Source organism: Haemaphysalis longicornis, unplaced genomic scaffold, assembly GCF_048455015.1.
Source record: "Haemaphysalis longicornis isolate Haplotype H1 unplaced genomic scaffold, Haemaphysalis longicornis Haplotype H1 scaffold_3, whole genome shotgun sequence".
NCBI classification, from domain to species: Eukaryota; Metazoa; Arthropoda; class Arachnida; order Ixodida; family Ixodidae; genus Haemaphysalis; species Haemaphysalis longicornis.
In genome coordinates this window covers 15,448,611-15,465,368 of record NW_027526335.1, presented here as the reverse complement: position 1 = coordinate 15,465,368, position 16,758 = coordinate 15,448,611, and the positions used below count along the sequence as shown (strand labels likewise).

Genomic DNA, 16,758 nt, shown 5'->3' with positions numbered 1-16,758 from the left:
TTTTGTGCTGTAGTGATCCACTGTGAGGCACTCAGCTGCAGTCAGGCTTTGTGCCCACCAGCAACTGACAAAAAGGGGGAGGGTAAGAAAAACGCGGTGCTATGGAATGCTTTTTTCTTATTGATACTTTAATAGCATCTATGAATCATCGTTGCACACAAATATGGTTTGTAATTTTGAGGTCATTTCTTCGGTCTGTCAACTGACACAGCTGTTTATAATGAATTCTGTAATTGTAATTAGTGTAGCAAACAAATTCGACTCTAGAGAAAAATGTTGATATGCTGCCACACAAAGTTCTTTCTATGCAAGGTAAGCAGACTGATGACGCAGCAAAAGAAGTTGTGTGCAGCACATTAAACATTGCCTCAATTCTTGAAAAGGTTGTCATGGCCAAATAAAAACTGTTTCAGCCAAGAATAGTGGGAACTTCCTTAAACCAGTGAAGTTTTAAAGTTGCATTATATGTCTGACTTAGATGAGCAGACACTAAACCTGGTTGTTGCACCTGTACCCTGTACAGTCAGTGCGAGGTAATTTTTTGCACCCAACACTCATCCTAATAGAGAGGGTCAGCTGCAATTGCGTTGCGCAAACCCAGCTTCCACTGTCTCGTAAATTTGTCTCAAAAGTTGCAGCGTTGTAAGTTTCCATTTTGGAAGTAGAAGTGCAAGAGATTGTACAGAAAGCGAAGGTCAAAATAAGGAAAATAATCTTCACTTTGACCTTCACTTTTTGTCTTGCCTTGCACACACTTATCCGATACCAACTTGTCAAACTGCGCTTAGATATACCGTAACTATTGCTTCATCAATGCCTGAGTATGTGCTACTGGCTAGGTCGGTGGTATTAACCATGAAAGGTGCTCTTAATGGCAGTTTTTACCTGTGTGGCACAAGAGGTGCATGGCTTCAGTGGAGGGATTGTTGCGTTCTTTTGTGGTCTGAAGGAAAAATGGGCAAAACAGAAGTGAGAACTTGCAGGGGATAAACAGCATTTTGGTAAGTGATGTAGCATGAGTAGCAGTAAGCAGGCATGATGACAAGAGAGTGCATCCTATTCAGATCTCTTAGCATTTTACTTGGGTACCAGCCCGCAGTGGTGGCTCGGTGGCTAAGGCGTTGTGCTGCTGAGCTCAAGGACGTGGGTTCGATCCAGGCCATGGTGGCTGTTTTTCTGATGTAGGCCAAAAGCCGAAATGCCTGTGTGAGATTTCGGTGCATGTTAAGATCTCCAGGTTGTCAAAATTAATCCAGAGCCCTCCACTATGGCGTGTCTTGTAGCCAAGGATAGCTTTAGTACCTTAAACCACATAATGTGGTCTACATAAGTAGCAGTAAGACGTGGTATCTTTGTTGTAGCATTTAACAAAGCAACATGGGCGAGAGGGTCCCTCTTCGCAGTGGTAATACCGCAACAGATAGGTACGGCATTCAATGATTGGGGCTTAATGCACTGAAGTTGCAGTTATCCAATAAGGCGAGTTTTGTAATAAAGGGGTACAGAAGCATTTTGTTCACTTGCGATTCTTAACAAGTGCCGCAACCTTGTGTGCCCAGCATTTTGTTACTTGTACTTTGCCTCCATCAGAAATGTGTGTAGCAATCTCTGTAGAGTCCCTCTCTTTCCATCTCTGGTGCCAGTACAAAGAGCGGGATTTAGTTGTGCATGAAAAATACATGCGTATACATTTGAGCATATTTCTGCTGGAGCTGAAGGCGGATCTATGAAGTTGCTTTTGCTGAAGACAAGGAAAAAAATGTTTTGCCTGTGTGCCCAAGCAAGTGCTCTTGCTCTTTTTCCTGCGACAAGACAACATTGTGCACGTGCCCTGACCAGCTGCCCCAAATCTGTCTTCTGTTGGTGCTACTCTTGCTCTTCTACTCTAACAAGGGGCCCATACAACGTTTATTTGGTTAAAACGTGGTAAGAGACGCAGCATTTGTCTGACGTTGCAATAAAGGGGCAGGCGGGGCTACAGCTGCCAAGCATGCCAATATATAGGGTGTATTCACAGAGCCTTGGACCGCGCGGCGGCGCTACCTGCGCGGCGGCGGCGACGCCATATTTGAGGTTGCACTCCGCCGCGCGGGCAGCGCGTTTCCCGACGCGAAACGTTGTTTGCGGCGTGGTGCTTGCAAGAACGTTCGTGTGGACGGTGTTTTTCTCTGCGTGATTCTTGTGTTTGAGAATGCCTGGTCGTAACGAGTAGCCAGCATTGTTTTCGCTGCGAAATTCCGGGTGCGCTGTTCACGTCTACAGCCGCAGACCCGAAGCAGGCCGAACGACGAAAGCAAGCGCGCCGTTTTTTTTTTTTTTTTTTTTTTTGTTGTTGTTGTTTCGAAGCGAAGGCCAGGGCAGTGCTTGAAGACGCTATGATTTCGCGCGACGAATGCAACTGTCTGATGGTTTGACAGGCGCGGCGGGCGGCGTGCATAACCCGGTCCGTTTTGGCGATTTCGCGCTATCTCGGTGTCATCCCCGTGCTCCGATTTCATTATTTCCTCCGTCGCTTGCAGCGACCGTGGCGCGAGTTGAGAAAATTTCTTCACCCAAGGCTGAGAAGGATATTTGATGTGGTGGTGGCGTGTGAGAGAAGAGCTGGTTTTACCGTGCCACCCAGGCATGTTGCGCACTTCTTGAGGAGCATAGGCGTGCGCACAGGGGGGGCTGGGGGGGCGGCCGCACCCCCTAATCATCTGAAGGGGGGCGCCAAATTAGCCCATATTTTGCCAATGTAACACATTAAAGTAAAAATTTCTGCTCAGAAATATTTTGTATGTGTTGCAATTCCATCGCATTGAAATAAAAATTTTATAACCATACATCTTTGCACTGCGTTCGGACCGCTAGGCCTTCAGTGGGAGGAGGTCGGGAGTTGGTGGAAGGCCGGGGGGGGGGGGGGGGGCGCAGCGGTAAGACTTTGCCCCCCCTAATCGAGAACTCTGCGCACGCCTACGTTGAGGAGTATGAGAGACGGTGAGGTGCACTGGAGACAGTGTTCTGTGCGTTGAACGCACGGAGGTCGCCCATTTGAGCTCCTAATGAAGCGGAACAATTACGCACAGGGTCTGGGTGGAAACCATCGCGAGGTAAGTACGTGATAAAATTAGGTATGGTGGCGACAACAAAGATCCCACCTATGATTTTCAAGTCTTTTCCTTTCGGTAAAGACGAAGAAAGGTAAAGACGAAGTGGAAATTATAAGCAGAACAAGATTATGGAACACGTACGCTTTGGCTACTTCGAAAGCAGCGCAGAGACAAGTGACAAAGGTTGCTCTAGTTTGTCCCTGCGTACGTTAATGTTTTAGTCTCTGCGCTTTTTTTTTTTTTTTGAAGTCGTCAAACTGTGTACCCAGCGTCAAGCTTTAGTGTCTGATCACGTAACACGCTTGGTCATTAAAGAACAGTCGAAGGCGATGAAGAAGAATTGGATCAATTTGGATGCCCGCAATTACCTGGGAAGCGATATTGCATGTACGCGTGCGTTCACCTCAACACTCGAAGTACAGCCCATGTTGAGGCTGGGAGGCCACTATGGTTCGTCTCATCCATAAAGTACCCCGGCTACCTTAATTTGTGAACATTTTAAGCATGCGAATGTTTCAAACATGTGACGAGGTGCGAGGTGAAAGCTCCGGCGCCCATCGTCCCGGGGCCCACCTGGATGAAACGGGTTCCAGCAGATTCGATACTTATTAGCCATATTATCGATAACTTCTTTGGGAATTCGTCGAATGAAGGCAGACAGCCTTCAAGCACTGCCCTAGCCATCGCTTCGAAACAGCTAAAGGAAAAAAAAAAATACATGGTGCGCTTTTTTTATTTTGTCGTGCGGCCTGCTTCGAGTCTGCGGTCGTAGGAGACCAGCGCAGTCCGGATTTTCGAAACGAGAACAATACTAGCTACTCGGTAGGACGAGGCATTCGCAAACCCACGAATCACGCAGAAAAAACGCCGTCCACGCGAACGTTCTTGCCAGCAGCACGCTGCAAACCACGTTTCGCGTCGGGAAACGCGCTGCCCGCGCGGCGGAGTGCAACCTCAAGTATGGCGTCGTCGCCGCCGCGCAGGTAGCGCCACCGCGCGGCCCAAAGCCCTGTGAATACACCCTATATGAGCACCCTCGTGCAATGGCGTTTTTCGACGCCATAGTTATACAGAGGCGCAACAAATCTGTCGGACTCAAGAATCTCTGGAGTAGCGCTCCTGCAGCCAATTAAACCATATGTGCAGCGTGCACAGAGAACGATATGTAAATATTTACGGAAAACGGGAAAAGCAAGCACCACCAACTGCAGCCCGCGCCACTCCGCGTAGGGTTACCGAAATAAATAAGGAAATAGAGAGAAACATAAGGTCCAGAGGGAAGATGCAGAGAATATCACGTTGTCTCTCGATCGCACAAGAACGTTTGCATCAACATGTCAAACTGTTCAGCAAGATGGGCACAGTAGCGGCTTTGACCTCACTCTGCATCCTCCACACGTCGGTCGTGTTATTTCAATGCACAGGGTGCGTTTGAACACACGGATGGCTCTTCACATACCCACAAACTATGCTGCAGTTATTTACGGACTTTCGTCGGCATAGCTTCCATGCTTCCATGGAGGGATTCAAAGCAGATGCTTTTCTTTAAAAATGGCGCGCGAAAGTTTCGTAAAATGCTGGTTGGTTTCAAAAGGGTAAGCTAATGCTTGTGTTTTAGTTTGTAATCAATTGGTTTTACATTAGCTTTGAAACGCAATACAACAGGTTACTAAACGTTTTTGCTTGAACATTTGTTACACAAACGATGGAGAAACTGAAACTCGTGTGACGCAAACGAACCGAACTACTGGCAGCGCCCCTTGTGGCTGCTCTAGCAACCGCCGCATCTCTCGTTTTAACCCTGCTCGCGGTGTTCATTGAGAGCCTCATAGTTGGCTGCCATCAAATGCAAATACTGCAAAAAAACAATGACAGTGAAGATATTCATTGATCTTGGGACTCAACCATTTGTTGCTGACCTGGTATTTCCAAATGGCATGCCCGAAGGTAGACTTCATTTTTATCTTGCAGCTACAATAACGGTGACTGATGTTTGCATTCCTAGGCCTATCCGAAGTGTCGAAGATCAGCTACGTTGGCGTAGGTTGGCGAACCCGCCTACATATGAGGCGCAATTTCCGAACTACTTTATCACGTGCTGATGTTTACGAAAAGTTTACAGGCAGATTGAGGGATCAGTGGGCTTCGTGTTTCCGCTTCGTGTTGGAACACGACGTGTTCTGTGATAATGCCGCATTTAATGTCGGATATTAACTGCTATGTGAACGTAAGCATTGTATGCGTTCGACCACTCAGCACTCTGTAATCTGGTGCTGTTTTATTTTTATTATTTTTCAGGGGGTTATGTCACTCTCTTTGTCGGATGTTGTCAAAGGGTAAGACCTGCTACTCCAGACTACGGCGATCTTTTTTTCTTTTTTTTTAATATTCTTTTTTCTCTTTCGCAGACGCCCCAGCCCGGAAAGCAAATTGATCACATATCGCTAGATGAAGGTAATGTTTGCTTGATTCAGCCCGTCGTGTTGTTTATTGCAGTTAACACCCATTCAGTCGTGTCTACTCGCGCCCATAGTCAAGATTGCATTTTCTAACTTTTAGCGCCATGGTTGAAAAAGAAAGAGGGTCTTACAATTGGGAAGTACATTAAAATCTGGGTAAGATTGCATGTGTGAACACATCCAGCAATAAGCAACTTGTTCTGTAACTGCAGCACAGCCCCAAAACTGTTATTCAGGAATAACATATATTATGAGCACATTTTTGGAAACGTTCAAGAATTTAAATTTTTGTTCATATAAACGAAGCATATCTCTTTGTTTTAAGGCTGTGGCTAGCGTTCCGTCCAGACGGAGCCGACGTGACATTTGTTCAGTTCCGTGCAGACAAAACCAAAACCGGCTGATCAGACCCCATGGTCAGTCTTCAGATTTGATGTAGAGGTGTCGCCTCGGATAAAGGCACTACTGTACTGGGTTCGATTCCCCCCGGACATGCTTTATTTCTATTTTTATTTTTTGTGTGGTTGTGCCAGCGTTCTGTAACAGCTAACTTTGCGCCCACTTTACAATTGACGTGGTGAGGCAGTCAGTCTGGTGAGGGCAGTCAGTCTTGATTTTGCACTCGACAGGCCGCTCAGCTACCGCTTACTAGAGCCAAGGCCGACGTATCTATCTCCAGAGTTCCGATCATCTGTAGTTCGTAATGGTGATTACTAATTAGTTATTCTGGCCAGTCAACGAGTGGAAGTGGTTCGTTCGGCTGGGTAAATATCAAGAAAGATTGCTCTCGCTGCTTGTTGTGAAGCGGGCGTGGTCGAGGTAGCGGCTTGGAGTTCTGTTTGACGGAGTTAAGAGTTAGTCCGATCGCCTTTCTTCAGTTTTGTTGATTTTTACCCAACCGGTCAAACTGCTTCCGCTCATTGACTAGCCAGAGTCACATTTGATTAATAATCACTCAGTGATTGCAGATGATCGCCCGTCAAACGAACCACCAAGCTCGACCACGCCCACTTCACAACAAGCAGGAGAGCAGTCTTTCTTGATGTTTACCTAGCCGAACGAACCGCTTCCACTCATTGACTAGCTAGAATAACTGTCAATTAGTATTCACCATTACGAACTACAGATGATCGGAACTCTGGCGATGGATACGTCGGCCTTGGCTCTAGTGAGCGGTAGCCGAACAGCCGGTTGAGTGCAAAATCAAGACCGACTGCTCGCACTGTGTCAATTGTAAAGTTGGCGCGAAGTTACTGTTACACAATGCTGGCAGAACCATGCAAAAAAAAAAATAAAGCATGTCCGGGTGGAATCAAAACCAGTACAATAGTGCCATTATCCGAGGCGCAACCTCTACACCAAATCTGAAGAACGAGTATTGTGTCTAATCAGCTGGTTTTGGTTTCGTCTGGACGGAACTGAACAAATTTCTCTCCGGTTCCGTCTGGACGGAACGCTAAGCTCTCAGTTGGATTCCGTCTGGACGAGAGGATAACCCGCAGCGCTCTGTTCCATCTGGACGGAACTTTTGCACTTGTATATTGTTCCGTCTGGACGGAATGCTAGCCACAGCCTTGCTTTAAACTGCTGCAACATAGTTACATAGCAGAACCTGGATGTATCAAAATCAGTTTATAAAGTCGTTTGCCTTTGTTGGGTTTAAATGCGAGTGTGAAGGTAAATGCAAAATTTTTGGTCTGTATTTCCGTTTTTCTGTCACTCGATTCAACTGCCTGGCCAAATAAAAATTAAGAAACAGGTGAAAGAAGCTGGCAGTGGTATAGACATATAAGCAAGACTGTTTCAAACTACAAAACTGCTACCGTGGCTTGTACATATCCACATAATTAAGCGCAGAGAAAACCCCGGGCACATTTAATAAGGCAAAATGTGGGTACATGACCGACAGTTCCAGCATTCTTTTATTTGGAAAAAAAATATTGCATTGCTTTTTGCAATAGTAAACAAATTTGAAAAGAAACAACATAAAAACGGTGTTAGAGGCCAACTGCACTCAAATTTCACCTCGACCAAATTTATTTTGAATGGGTAGTACGTGCCACCAAATCACCTGGGACACAAGTGGTGGCCCCGTGAGACGCCTCGTTAATCAGTCAGAAGCTTCTAAAAAAAACTCCCAAGCATTTCCCCAAGGGTGAACATGGTTAAGTGCGAATGCACGGGGTGATGCTATGAGGGGGAGTAAAGTTAAAATTCGTTGGCATTCGCCCGTGAGCGCGCGCGAGCCGACCCACGGAGGTCTGGCAGTTTATCGCTGCATATATAGGGGGGTACGCCGCGCCGAGCGCGCCGAGCCAGGTTGCTGAGAGAGGAGGCGAGCGCAAGGGGAGAGGGACAGCGGCGCACGGCAGCTGCAGCCGAGCGAGGGGGAGAGGAGAGAGTGTGACGTCACGGTGGAGAGAGAGGCGCGCGGCAGCTGCTGGGGAGAGGAGGCGCGCTGTGACGTCATACCATGACGTCATGGCGCGAGGAGCGGCGCGCAGCCACGGCGAGGAGGCGGAGCGAGTGCGGTCACGTGGTGAAGTGACGTCACCGCGCCGTTGCTACCGACGCTCCTCTCCGCTCCACGCCGTTGCTAGGGAGAGGAGGACTGCGGACGCCGCCGCCGCCGCCGCCGGCGGTGGAAGGTTTGGGGTCGCTTATAAAGTGCATTCGCACTTAAAAGCTCTGCCGCTGACCACGCTGCACCTGCCGGCGGATCGCGTAAACAGTCATGGCGCGCCTGGGACGTTGCAGCCACTGGGATATTAAAAAAAGTAAAACGAGCGCAAAGGACGAGGACAGAGAAACACAGTAAACTGGACGAGCGAACGCTCGTCCAGTCTACTGTGTTTCTTTGTCCTCGTCCTTTGCGCTCGTTTTAATTTTTTGAAGCCATGAACCAACTCGCCCAACAAAGCATTCAACGGGGCATTCTTCCTCTGGCCAGCCACGCAGCCGGAGAACCGGTCGAGCTCTGCTGTGCCCGCTTCACCCATTTGCTGCCCCGTGCGCGCATAGAGCTTGCGCGCAGACTTTTTCCTGATCTGGTGACCGTCCGCCCGCTAGCTGGACGGCTGCAACGTCACTGCAATGGCCGCGCTCTCCTCGGTTTAGGTTTCAAAATCGCCGATTTTTGTTGGCCACTTGCGGAGTCTACGCGTGTATTTCAGCTGCTGTATTTTGCTTGTTGCGGTCTTTTTAAGCAGATTATACGAAAATAGGGTTTTCGGGAGGTTGAAATTTTGAGTGCAGTTGGCCTTTAAGGAAAGGCAAGATAAACGCAGACACTAAAACAAAAGATAACGACTCAAGCTGCTCCAAGCACGATAGCAACAAAAAGTCCGAACACGTGGTGTGCAATCAGTGCAAACACAGGAAAATTGAATTGAACAAATCTTCGTCGCATTCACATGTAAAAAGCAAGAGGGGAAGCAAAAAGTGCGAGGGGAAGAAAGATGAGAGTATTACATGGCAGACTATCATTTTTTGATGACATTTGTAGTGAAGCAAGCAGATACACTAACAATTTTACAGTACTAGCTATATTGGTGATGTTCGAAATCTGCGACTAGTTTAGCAGCTTTTGGTGCTTCGCGGGTGTGGGTGGATGGAACTGTGAGGCGATCGAGAAGCTGCTGCTCATCACCATACCTGGCAGCTGCGAAATGACCTGTTTTAGTTTAGTTTGTATTATTTAGTTTATTTATTTCAGTTTATGATGGCTTACAAATGATGCGATGACGCGTTGCGCTGGTACGGGTTCTATGTTAATTACTATATGGCTGACCCTGCTGTTTAGTTTGACTTGCTCGAACCTTATAATGGGCAATATGTCCACAGTCAAAGCTGTGCGAGAGTAGCAAGGCTAGTTACAACAGGTTTTCCTATGCTACTCTGCTTGAAGTGTCCACGATACTTGTATAAGAACAAACAGCATGTAAGAGGAGGATTAGGAACTTATTCTTTGCAGCAGACATGTCAACGTTAACAAAGTAGTGTGTGTTTAATAGGGGGGTGCTCGTCAGTTACTGATAAGTATTATATTGTATCATGTTGGCTTCTGTGTTCTGAAACCAGAAAATTGCACTTTGCCCGATCAGGAGGCTACACACTCCAAACCATTTCATTTTGCTTGCCAAGGATGCTTGATGAGTGCATTGCAGTGGATGGAGGGGTCGTTTGCATGGTGTAACTGCTGCACATGTTGCATTGCTCTAGGTTCCAGTTCAGCCGTGCCCGTTGTGCGAAAGACCTGCCACAACCAGACTTATACGGTTAGTCCAGACAATTTTTCTCCAGTGTCTCTGCTGTGCCCTTGTATAACACTTGGTGTGCTGTATGCATGTTTCAGGAATTTTGTGATGGGAAGATCTACGTCCGGAATGGGTCAAGTGGTGAGCTGTGGATTTGGTCTCTTTCTTTCTCTCTCTCTGTCCTGTATGTAATCAATTTGTCACCTTAGCAGTGAATACATGCACTTTAATCTGCCTCCTATGCTTAAAGGGGCCTTGCAGACAAAATACAAGTTTGTCTTATTCAAAAGATTTCTTTTTTTTATAGTGCATCTAGCACTTTTCCGGCAGCAAATGATGCCGTATTCACTGAGGAATTAATTAATTCAGGTCAAAATTTTGATTCTCCGGCCAAATCGTGTGTTTTCCTGACGTCTGCCATAAAGTATTCGAACGAACTTCCAGTGTGCCATTAGATGCTGCAGCCTTGCTTACCGTCAGTCCTCCCAGACAGTGCCGCCATACTCAGCTGCGAACCGTTGGCCGCCGTTGCTTTGTTTTTGACTGTATTTGCAGCTGGCTCATTTTTGTTACGGCAGAAAGTAATCATTTCGTGAAACACGAAGCATGCTTAACAAACAGGGTCACGTAAGACAACGTAGCTTACGCCAACTGGCCAGTGTCGTGTAAGACAACTCCAAAGCGGTAGACTGCTGTGCAGTTAAAACAAGCATAGTACGCCCAGTACACCAACGGCAGTGCGCATCGGTACTTCTTTGTTTACGTGTATTTTCGTAACTTTCATTGTTTACCTCACCATTCTTTCTGCTGCAAAATGAATAGGCATTACATTTAAGCGCAAATAGCTTGTTCAGCAAGCTTATAAATCCTGGCTAATTTGCGTTTCCTTTTGCCGGCCTCAGCCAATCGCATAGCTGTGCATATGACATCGTAGGTTCTGTTGTGGGAAATGAGCTGGTGAGTCGCATGGCCACTCCCTTTTTTCCTAATTATATAGCTTATTGGAGCAAAGTGCGCATTAAAAGTGGTGTCAGTATGATTCTAATGAGGCAATCTTTCGAATGAATAAAACTTGTGTTTTGTCTGCATGGCCCCTTTAACCACTGTTTTCATGCATGAGAGGCACAGTGTGGAACCTATTTGGCCTGCTGCACTGTTCTGTGTATGCTGGCAGCACCCTGCCAAATATCAAAAGCTGACTGAGTAGTTGATATGTGGAAGACGACATGGTTTCGCTCACCTGACGGTATCGATTGCCCTCAGTTGGTGGGATTCAATGCTAGCTCCAGGTCCCCACATTGGGTCTTAGCTAAATATTGGGGGTTGCATAGGTTTTACCAAAACATGCCCGAATTTAGTGTATAAGTCAGGTTTTTAACGCAAAGCTTGGCAGTATTAGGGCTTGCTGATTCAGGAAAATTCAAGTCAATCTCGCCCCTTCACTCTCCGACCCCCCTTCCCCCCCTGAAGAAAAAAATTGAAAGCTGTCGTCACATTGCTGTGAGGGGGAGTTTAAAAAGGGCAAGATATTTTGTGGTGAATGAGTCGGGCGATTGCTACTGTCCTACCTGTCCTGCAAAGAGGAAGGCTCCAAAAAGTCATCTGTGTGCAAAGTTTGGTAGGAATAAGTCATTGTTTTGTGCAAGAAGTGAAGAAAAGTTTTGCATGCTAGTGGTGCAACATGTCTGGGTAGCACTGGCGGAGAAAGGTGGGAGGGGGCAACAAATCTCCCCATTTCCTGAGTCTCCTTCGTAAGTGCCACCCCCGCCAGGACGCAGGCTCTGCAATCGTGGACAACTACAGCTATTGATAGTTTTGGGTTGCCTGTTTCAACGCTTATCGGTCTATCAATATTCTATTGATTACACTTTCATGGTGTATTGAAACATTGGCTTCTGTTGTCTTTCCACATGAGACATGCATCGAGACAATTGTGCCAGGTAGGAGTTTTTTTTATAGTTTACACCTGCCTTTCAGATCGTAAAACTTGTGTTGTGGCCTCCAGGTCGCGCGTTGCAAGTGATACTAGATCGATTAAATTCCGACTTGCTTTTCTGTGTTGTGTAGGGGCATTAACTTTGTGTTTACCCCTTGCCCCCCCTCCCCCCCCTCTCTCTCTCTCTCTCTCTCTCTCTCTCTCTCTCTCTCTCTCTCTCTCTCTCTCTCTCTCTCTCTCTCTCTCTCTCTCTCTCTCTCTCTCTCTCTCTCTCACTCTATCTATCTATCTATCTATCTATCTATCTATCTATCTATCTATCTATCTATCTATCTCTCTCTCCCTCCCTCTCCCACCCCCCCTTTCTGTCAAAACCAATGCGTGCAGCTGGAGCTGGATATTCCTGCAGTCTGAGGCACTCCTGCGAGTCCCATGTAAGTGGAAATCTTTACCTTTACTGGCAGTGGGTGTGCACACGTGGTTGTGGTCGAATGAGGGTGCACGTGCGTTGCAGGTTCTGACCGGACAAGAGCACAGGAGGCTCCACATCCAGAGGGAGGGTGAGCATTATGTCAGAGCAGTCTGTATGCCTGCACGACAGGCCGGCTGTGTCAAGCAGGCATACAGGTGGTTCTTACCATTCATCTCAAGGAAAAGGAGGGGAGGGGGGGGGGGGGGGGGGGGGCAGAAACAAAAAAAAAAGGTCTCGTGAAGTGGCCACATCACAAGAATTTGGGGCTGTTCGTGAGGTTCTTATGACATGCTTTTAAGCTGAGAGATGTCTTCTATTGCTTGGAACTCTTTGGAGGGGTTGAGTAATGCTGTATTTTGGTATGTTTTCTCTTTGTGCAATACATTTGCTTGTAGTGGGCTCATCGTTATGTGACAGTTTACTGCGGCAGCTTTAAGTGGGGGCTAGGGGGAAAGGGCCAAACAGAAGGGGTGCTCATGTGATTGGATTGGGCAGGTCAGATGTCGTAAGCCATCCAATCCGAACGTTAGCAATTGGGCATGGCATTAATTGAATCACGTAATGCCAAATTGCTGAGCCGTTGTGTTACAGGAGATAGCATTAATCTGTAAAGATGAGCAAATGTAAAACCACGAGTGAAACATAGCATCGTGCCTAACATTTTATGTAAGCAACACAATTCCCAGATAGCAGTTTGGGGTAAATCTCATTTATTAGTCGTGCTGCAGAGGTTCAAAAAGAATTTGTGCAATTTTCAGTTCCTGAGCTGTGTGGTGACATCACCCCTATCCACAAGAGTCCAGAGTGCTATCACTGTCCCCACTGCAGCTTCACAAGCTCATCCAGGTAATACACCGCCTTCCATTCACCTCTTTTCTGCCAAGTGTGTCATAGCGGTATCATTGCTAGATTGTATGTCATTTTAAAAGCTTTTTTGTGCAAGTCACTTTCTACCGTAAAAAGTCACCTATTGCTTTTTTTTTTACGAAAGGACTGTTTGTCTCTTTCTTCCCAGAATAAGCTGTGGGCAAAAAGCCTTATGTGCATATTTTGTTATAACTGCATATGCCAGATTTTGCATAGAAATGAGGGGATGAGCGTCTCTAGTTCAGATGCGCCGACTTTCTAAATTAAATTACTTTCAGTTGCTGGTTTTCCTGCCAGTAGTGTTTGGTGATGTTTTCTGCTAAAAAAAAAAAAACAAACAAACTGGTGGCTAAGTGCACCTATGTCCCTCTGTGCATAGTAGAAATTGAGACTTGTGGTGCTGGCAAGAAATTGGCAAAAACATTAACAGCCAAGGAAATTTTAATGCCTAACAGTGTCTTGTTATAATTGGGGATATGTTACCTTTTGTGTATTGTCTGCAGCTGAAAAAACACACCTCGAATGTTTGCAGCACTCCCATTGCTTTGTCTTTACATCCGCCAGCTCTCCTTGATTTTTTGGCCTTCTTGGGTGACAGCAGCAGCTCATAATGTATCCCTTGTTCTACTTGCATGCTGCACAAAATAAGATAAAAACAGCTCTGTATAAAAAACACCTCTTACTAGAAGACAGAAATCATTGTGCAAGCAGTGTGACCTTGCAAGTAATTTCTCTCATGTACGCTAACGAAGAGTATAGCCGTAGCACTGAATAGTGTTGTGTCTTTTGTAGCTTCCACTTTACCAAACACGGCAAAAGTAGGGCTCATTCCAGTTTTGATTGCGTGGCAATGCAGTGCTTCTCAATTTTACTGACTTTGTGTGGAAAAGAGAAAATTGTGCACCAAATTCCACGACTGTTTCACCACATCCTCCCGGCACCATTACACTGCCATAAGAAGTGCAAAGGAGTGAAAAACAATGGTTGTAGCATTACTAATAGTTAGCACCAAATATGCTGGCAGGGTAAGGGTAACAGAGTGGATCCCTAGAAAAGGCAAGCGTGTCAGGGGTCGGCAGAAAGTACTGCTGTATTCGGGTGGTCGCTCTGATACTCCGACTCGGAGTACGCCGATGCGCCGCTTCCCCCAATCTGAGCAAGAGTCACCGCTCCCCAACCGAACGCGTACCCGATCTTGGAGCAGAACGCGACCGTGGCGCCGCGCCGCGGATAACACGGCAACTGCTAACAGCCAGGCCGTGCCAGGTGTTTCAACAAATGGTGGCCACCTTAGACGCGTTAGCTCCAAGCCAAAGTTGTGAACGTAATCCAGCACTTTGAACACAGGAAGCGGTGCGGCGAACAGTTCGGCGAACTTTGTCGCGTAAACGTGCGAGTCGTCACCGTCTGAGCTGCTGTCTTCCTCGGCGTCGATTTCGAGCTGCAGAAGCATCGGAGACGGTTCCCCTACACTCAATAGGCGTCTCCGTTTCGACATTATGCGGAGATGCCTTCAGTAATAGCTCGAGAAGCAAAAACGTCGAAATACTCCCTCAACAAACCACTGGCTAGGCCCCAGTGAACGCCACCTACTGGGCAGTGGGCAGGCGAGCGGGGCAAGCCGCGGCGGCCAGGGTCACGGGACCCGATCGCCTCCAGATTTCGGCGACGCTCCCGCTTCGGAGTCAGAGCAGTCGGAGGTGCTCGGAGTGGAGGACGACGCTCTGAGACGACCAACCGAACATACATCGAGCGCTCGATTTCGACCACCTGATCACGGAGTCGCTTTCCGGAGTGCTCCAGAGCGCTCTAAAACAACCACCCGAATACAGCACTAGATTGGCAGATGAGATCAAGAAGTTTGTGGGGATAAATTGGTCGCAGTTAGCACAGGACTGGGACAGTTGGAGATCTATGGGAGAGACCTTTGCCCTGTAGTGGGCGTAGATAGGCTGATGATGATGCTGGCAGGCCTTCAATTTTCTTAACAGACCCACCATGGTGGCTCAGTGGCTAAGGTGGTGTGCTGCTTAGCCCAGGGACGGGGGTTCAATTCTAGCCACGGTGGTGGCTTTTCTGGTGAAGGCAAAAAGCAAAAGCACCCATTTGCTCAAAATTGATCAGGTGGTTAAAATTAATCCAGAAGCCTCCACTATGGCACGCCTCATAGCCCAAGTGTGGCTTCAGCACATTAGACCCCACTATGAATTAGTCGATTTTCTTGACGGACAAACTGGCCCACTTTTAAAATGCACACTGAGGGTAATTGTTCCCTGACTAAAAGACGGGCTGCACGCAGTCATATTTCTGGCCAGCCGCCACATCTAAAGTAAGCTGTGAGTGAAAATAACGGAAACAGCCTGATGTGTGTTCCGAGAAATAGTCATGTTCATACTTTTCTTCGTGCCTTCTCTGTATTGTTGCAGTTCGCCGAGTGTGCACTCTGATTGTTCAGCCGTGAAGCACGCGCCCTTTAATTCTTTCTCATTGGTGTCCTTTCCTGTTCAGGGACCAACGAACGGTGCATGAGAACAGTCACGGTGGAGCTCTCCAGTCTTGCATACTGTGCAAGCAAGCCTTCAAGAGTCGGAGGACCCTTAACCAGCACATGTGCCTTCATATTCTGCACAAGCCCCGCTGCACTGTCTGCAATGTCGTGTTCCTCTCGGAGGTAGGGTGACTTCTGTTTCCAGCTGTGCATGTCGTGCTTTTCAATGTGACAGAGGGGCCTGGCCTTCAATGAGGGGATGAAATTGCAACTGAAATAAAATTCGAGTTGGATAGTGCTAGACATTAGCGAAAAGTTCAAATATAAAATTGTGTAGTATAATGCAATAAATATCTTTATATTTATAATTCCCATTCCTTGGATTACCCGAAATGAAGTATTCCAGCTTACTTTAAAGCAATCCTGATTCTCCCCTGTTTGTGTTATGGGGCACATTGGCCCTCAAACTGTGATTTCTTCTCATAATTTTTTTTTTTTTAATGCTGCAGTTAGTGTTCATGACATATTATGAAAAGAGTGCACACTTTCATCCTTCCATCCAAAGCCATTTGATCTGTTTGCATAATTCGGTTATTTTGCACTCGTAAAAGAGCACAGTGAGGCAGTGGTTTCCGCCAAATGCCACTGTGAAAACACTGTATGGTAAAATGGTTGACAAAGCTGCAAATAAATAAATAAATAAAAATTCGCAAGAAAGTAAGAGACTCTAAGTGCCTACACAAGTCCTTTCCACAGGGTACACGCATGCCTTGGGACGAATGTGATGATACAGTACCTTTAAAAAATATTAACACGAACACCGTAGTGTGAAAGTGTGCTGCCAGCAGCACTAATGGACATAAAAAGAGCAGAGGAAGCAAGAACAGTGTTTTGGGGTGTTGCTGGAAGTGCACAAAATATTCTGATCAATAGCAGGCACCTCTGCTTTGTAAAGCGTGAAGGCGCTATTGACGTATAAAAAGTAATGTGAAGTGTGCATGAAATCAAGCTTAGTGCTGGGAAGGTTAAACAACTTAGCAGCGTAATTGTAAGCTTTCTTCTTTTGGGGGACAGGCTCAGATATCCTTGAGTACATTCCTCACAATTGTGCCAGTTTATTGACAGTGTTCAAAGAGTGTTTCGGGGCTCTCCTATTAAAGCCGAATAACTACAAATGCAAGCCGAGCG

The 16,758-nt window shown here is 46.8% G+C and overlaps 1 protein-coding gene across 2 annotated transcripts in view; it reads left to right on the top strand.

Moving 5' to 3' along the window:
* The first annotated feature begins 4,870 nt into the window (after positions 1–4,870).
* Positions 4,871–16,758, top strand: part of LOC144174005 (uncharacterized) — a 40,288-nt gene continuing 28,400 nt past the window's right edge. For both annotated transcript variants that reach the window (XM_077702405.1, XM_077702406.1), the window contains exons 1-9: positions 4,871–5,039; positions 5,391–5,428; positions 5,501–5,546; positions 9,773–9,828; positions 9,906–9,948; positions 12,131–12,177; positions 12,258–12,303; positions 12,974–13,061; positions 15,591–15,753. In XM_077702405.1, the coding sequence (XP_077558531.1) occupies positions 4,961–5,039; positions 5,391–5,428; positions 5,501–5,546; positions 9,773–9,828; positions 9,906–9,948; positions 12,131–12,177; positions 12,258–12,303; positions 12,974–13,061; positions 15,591–15,753 (606 nt within the window). In that variant the 5' untranslated portion in view covers positions 4,871–4,960. The remainder of the gene's footprint in view (positions 5,040–5,390; positions 5,429–5,500; positions 5,547–9,772; positions 9,829–9,905; positions 9,949–12,130; positions 12,178–12,257; positions 12,304–12,973; positions 13,062–15,590; positions 15,754–16,758) is intronic.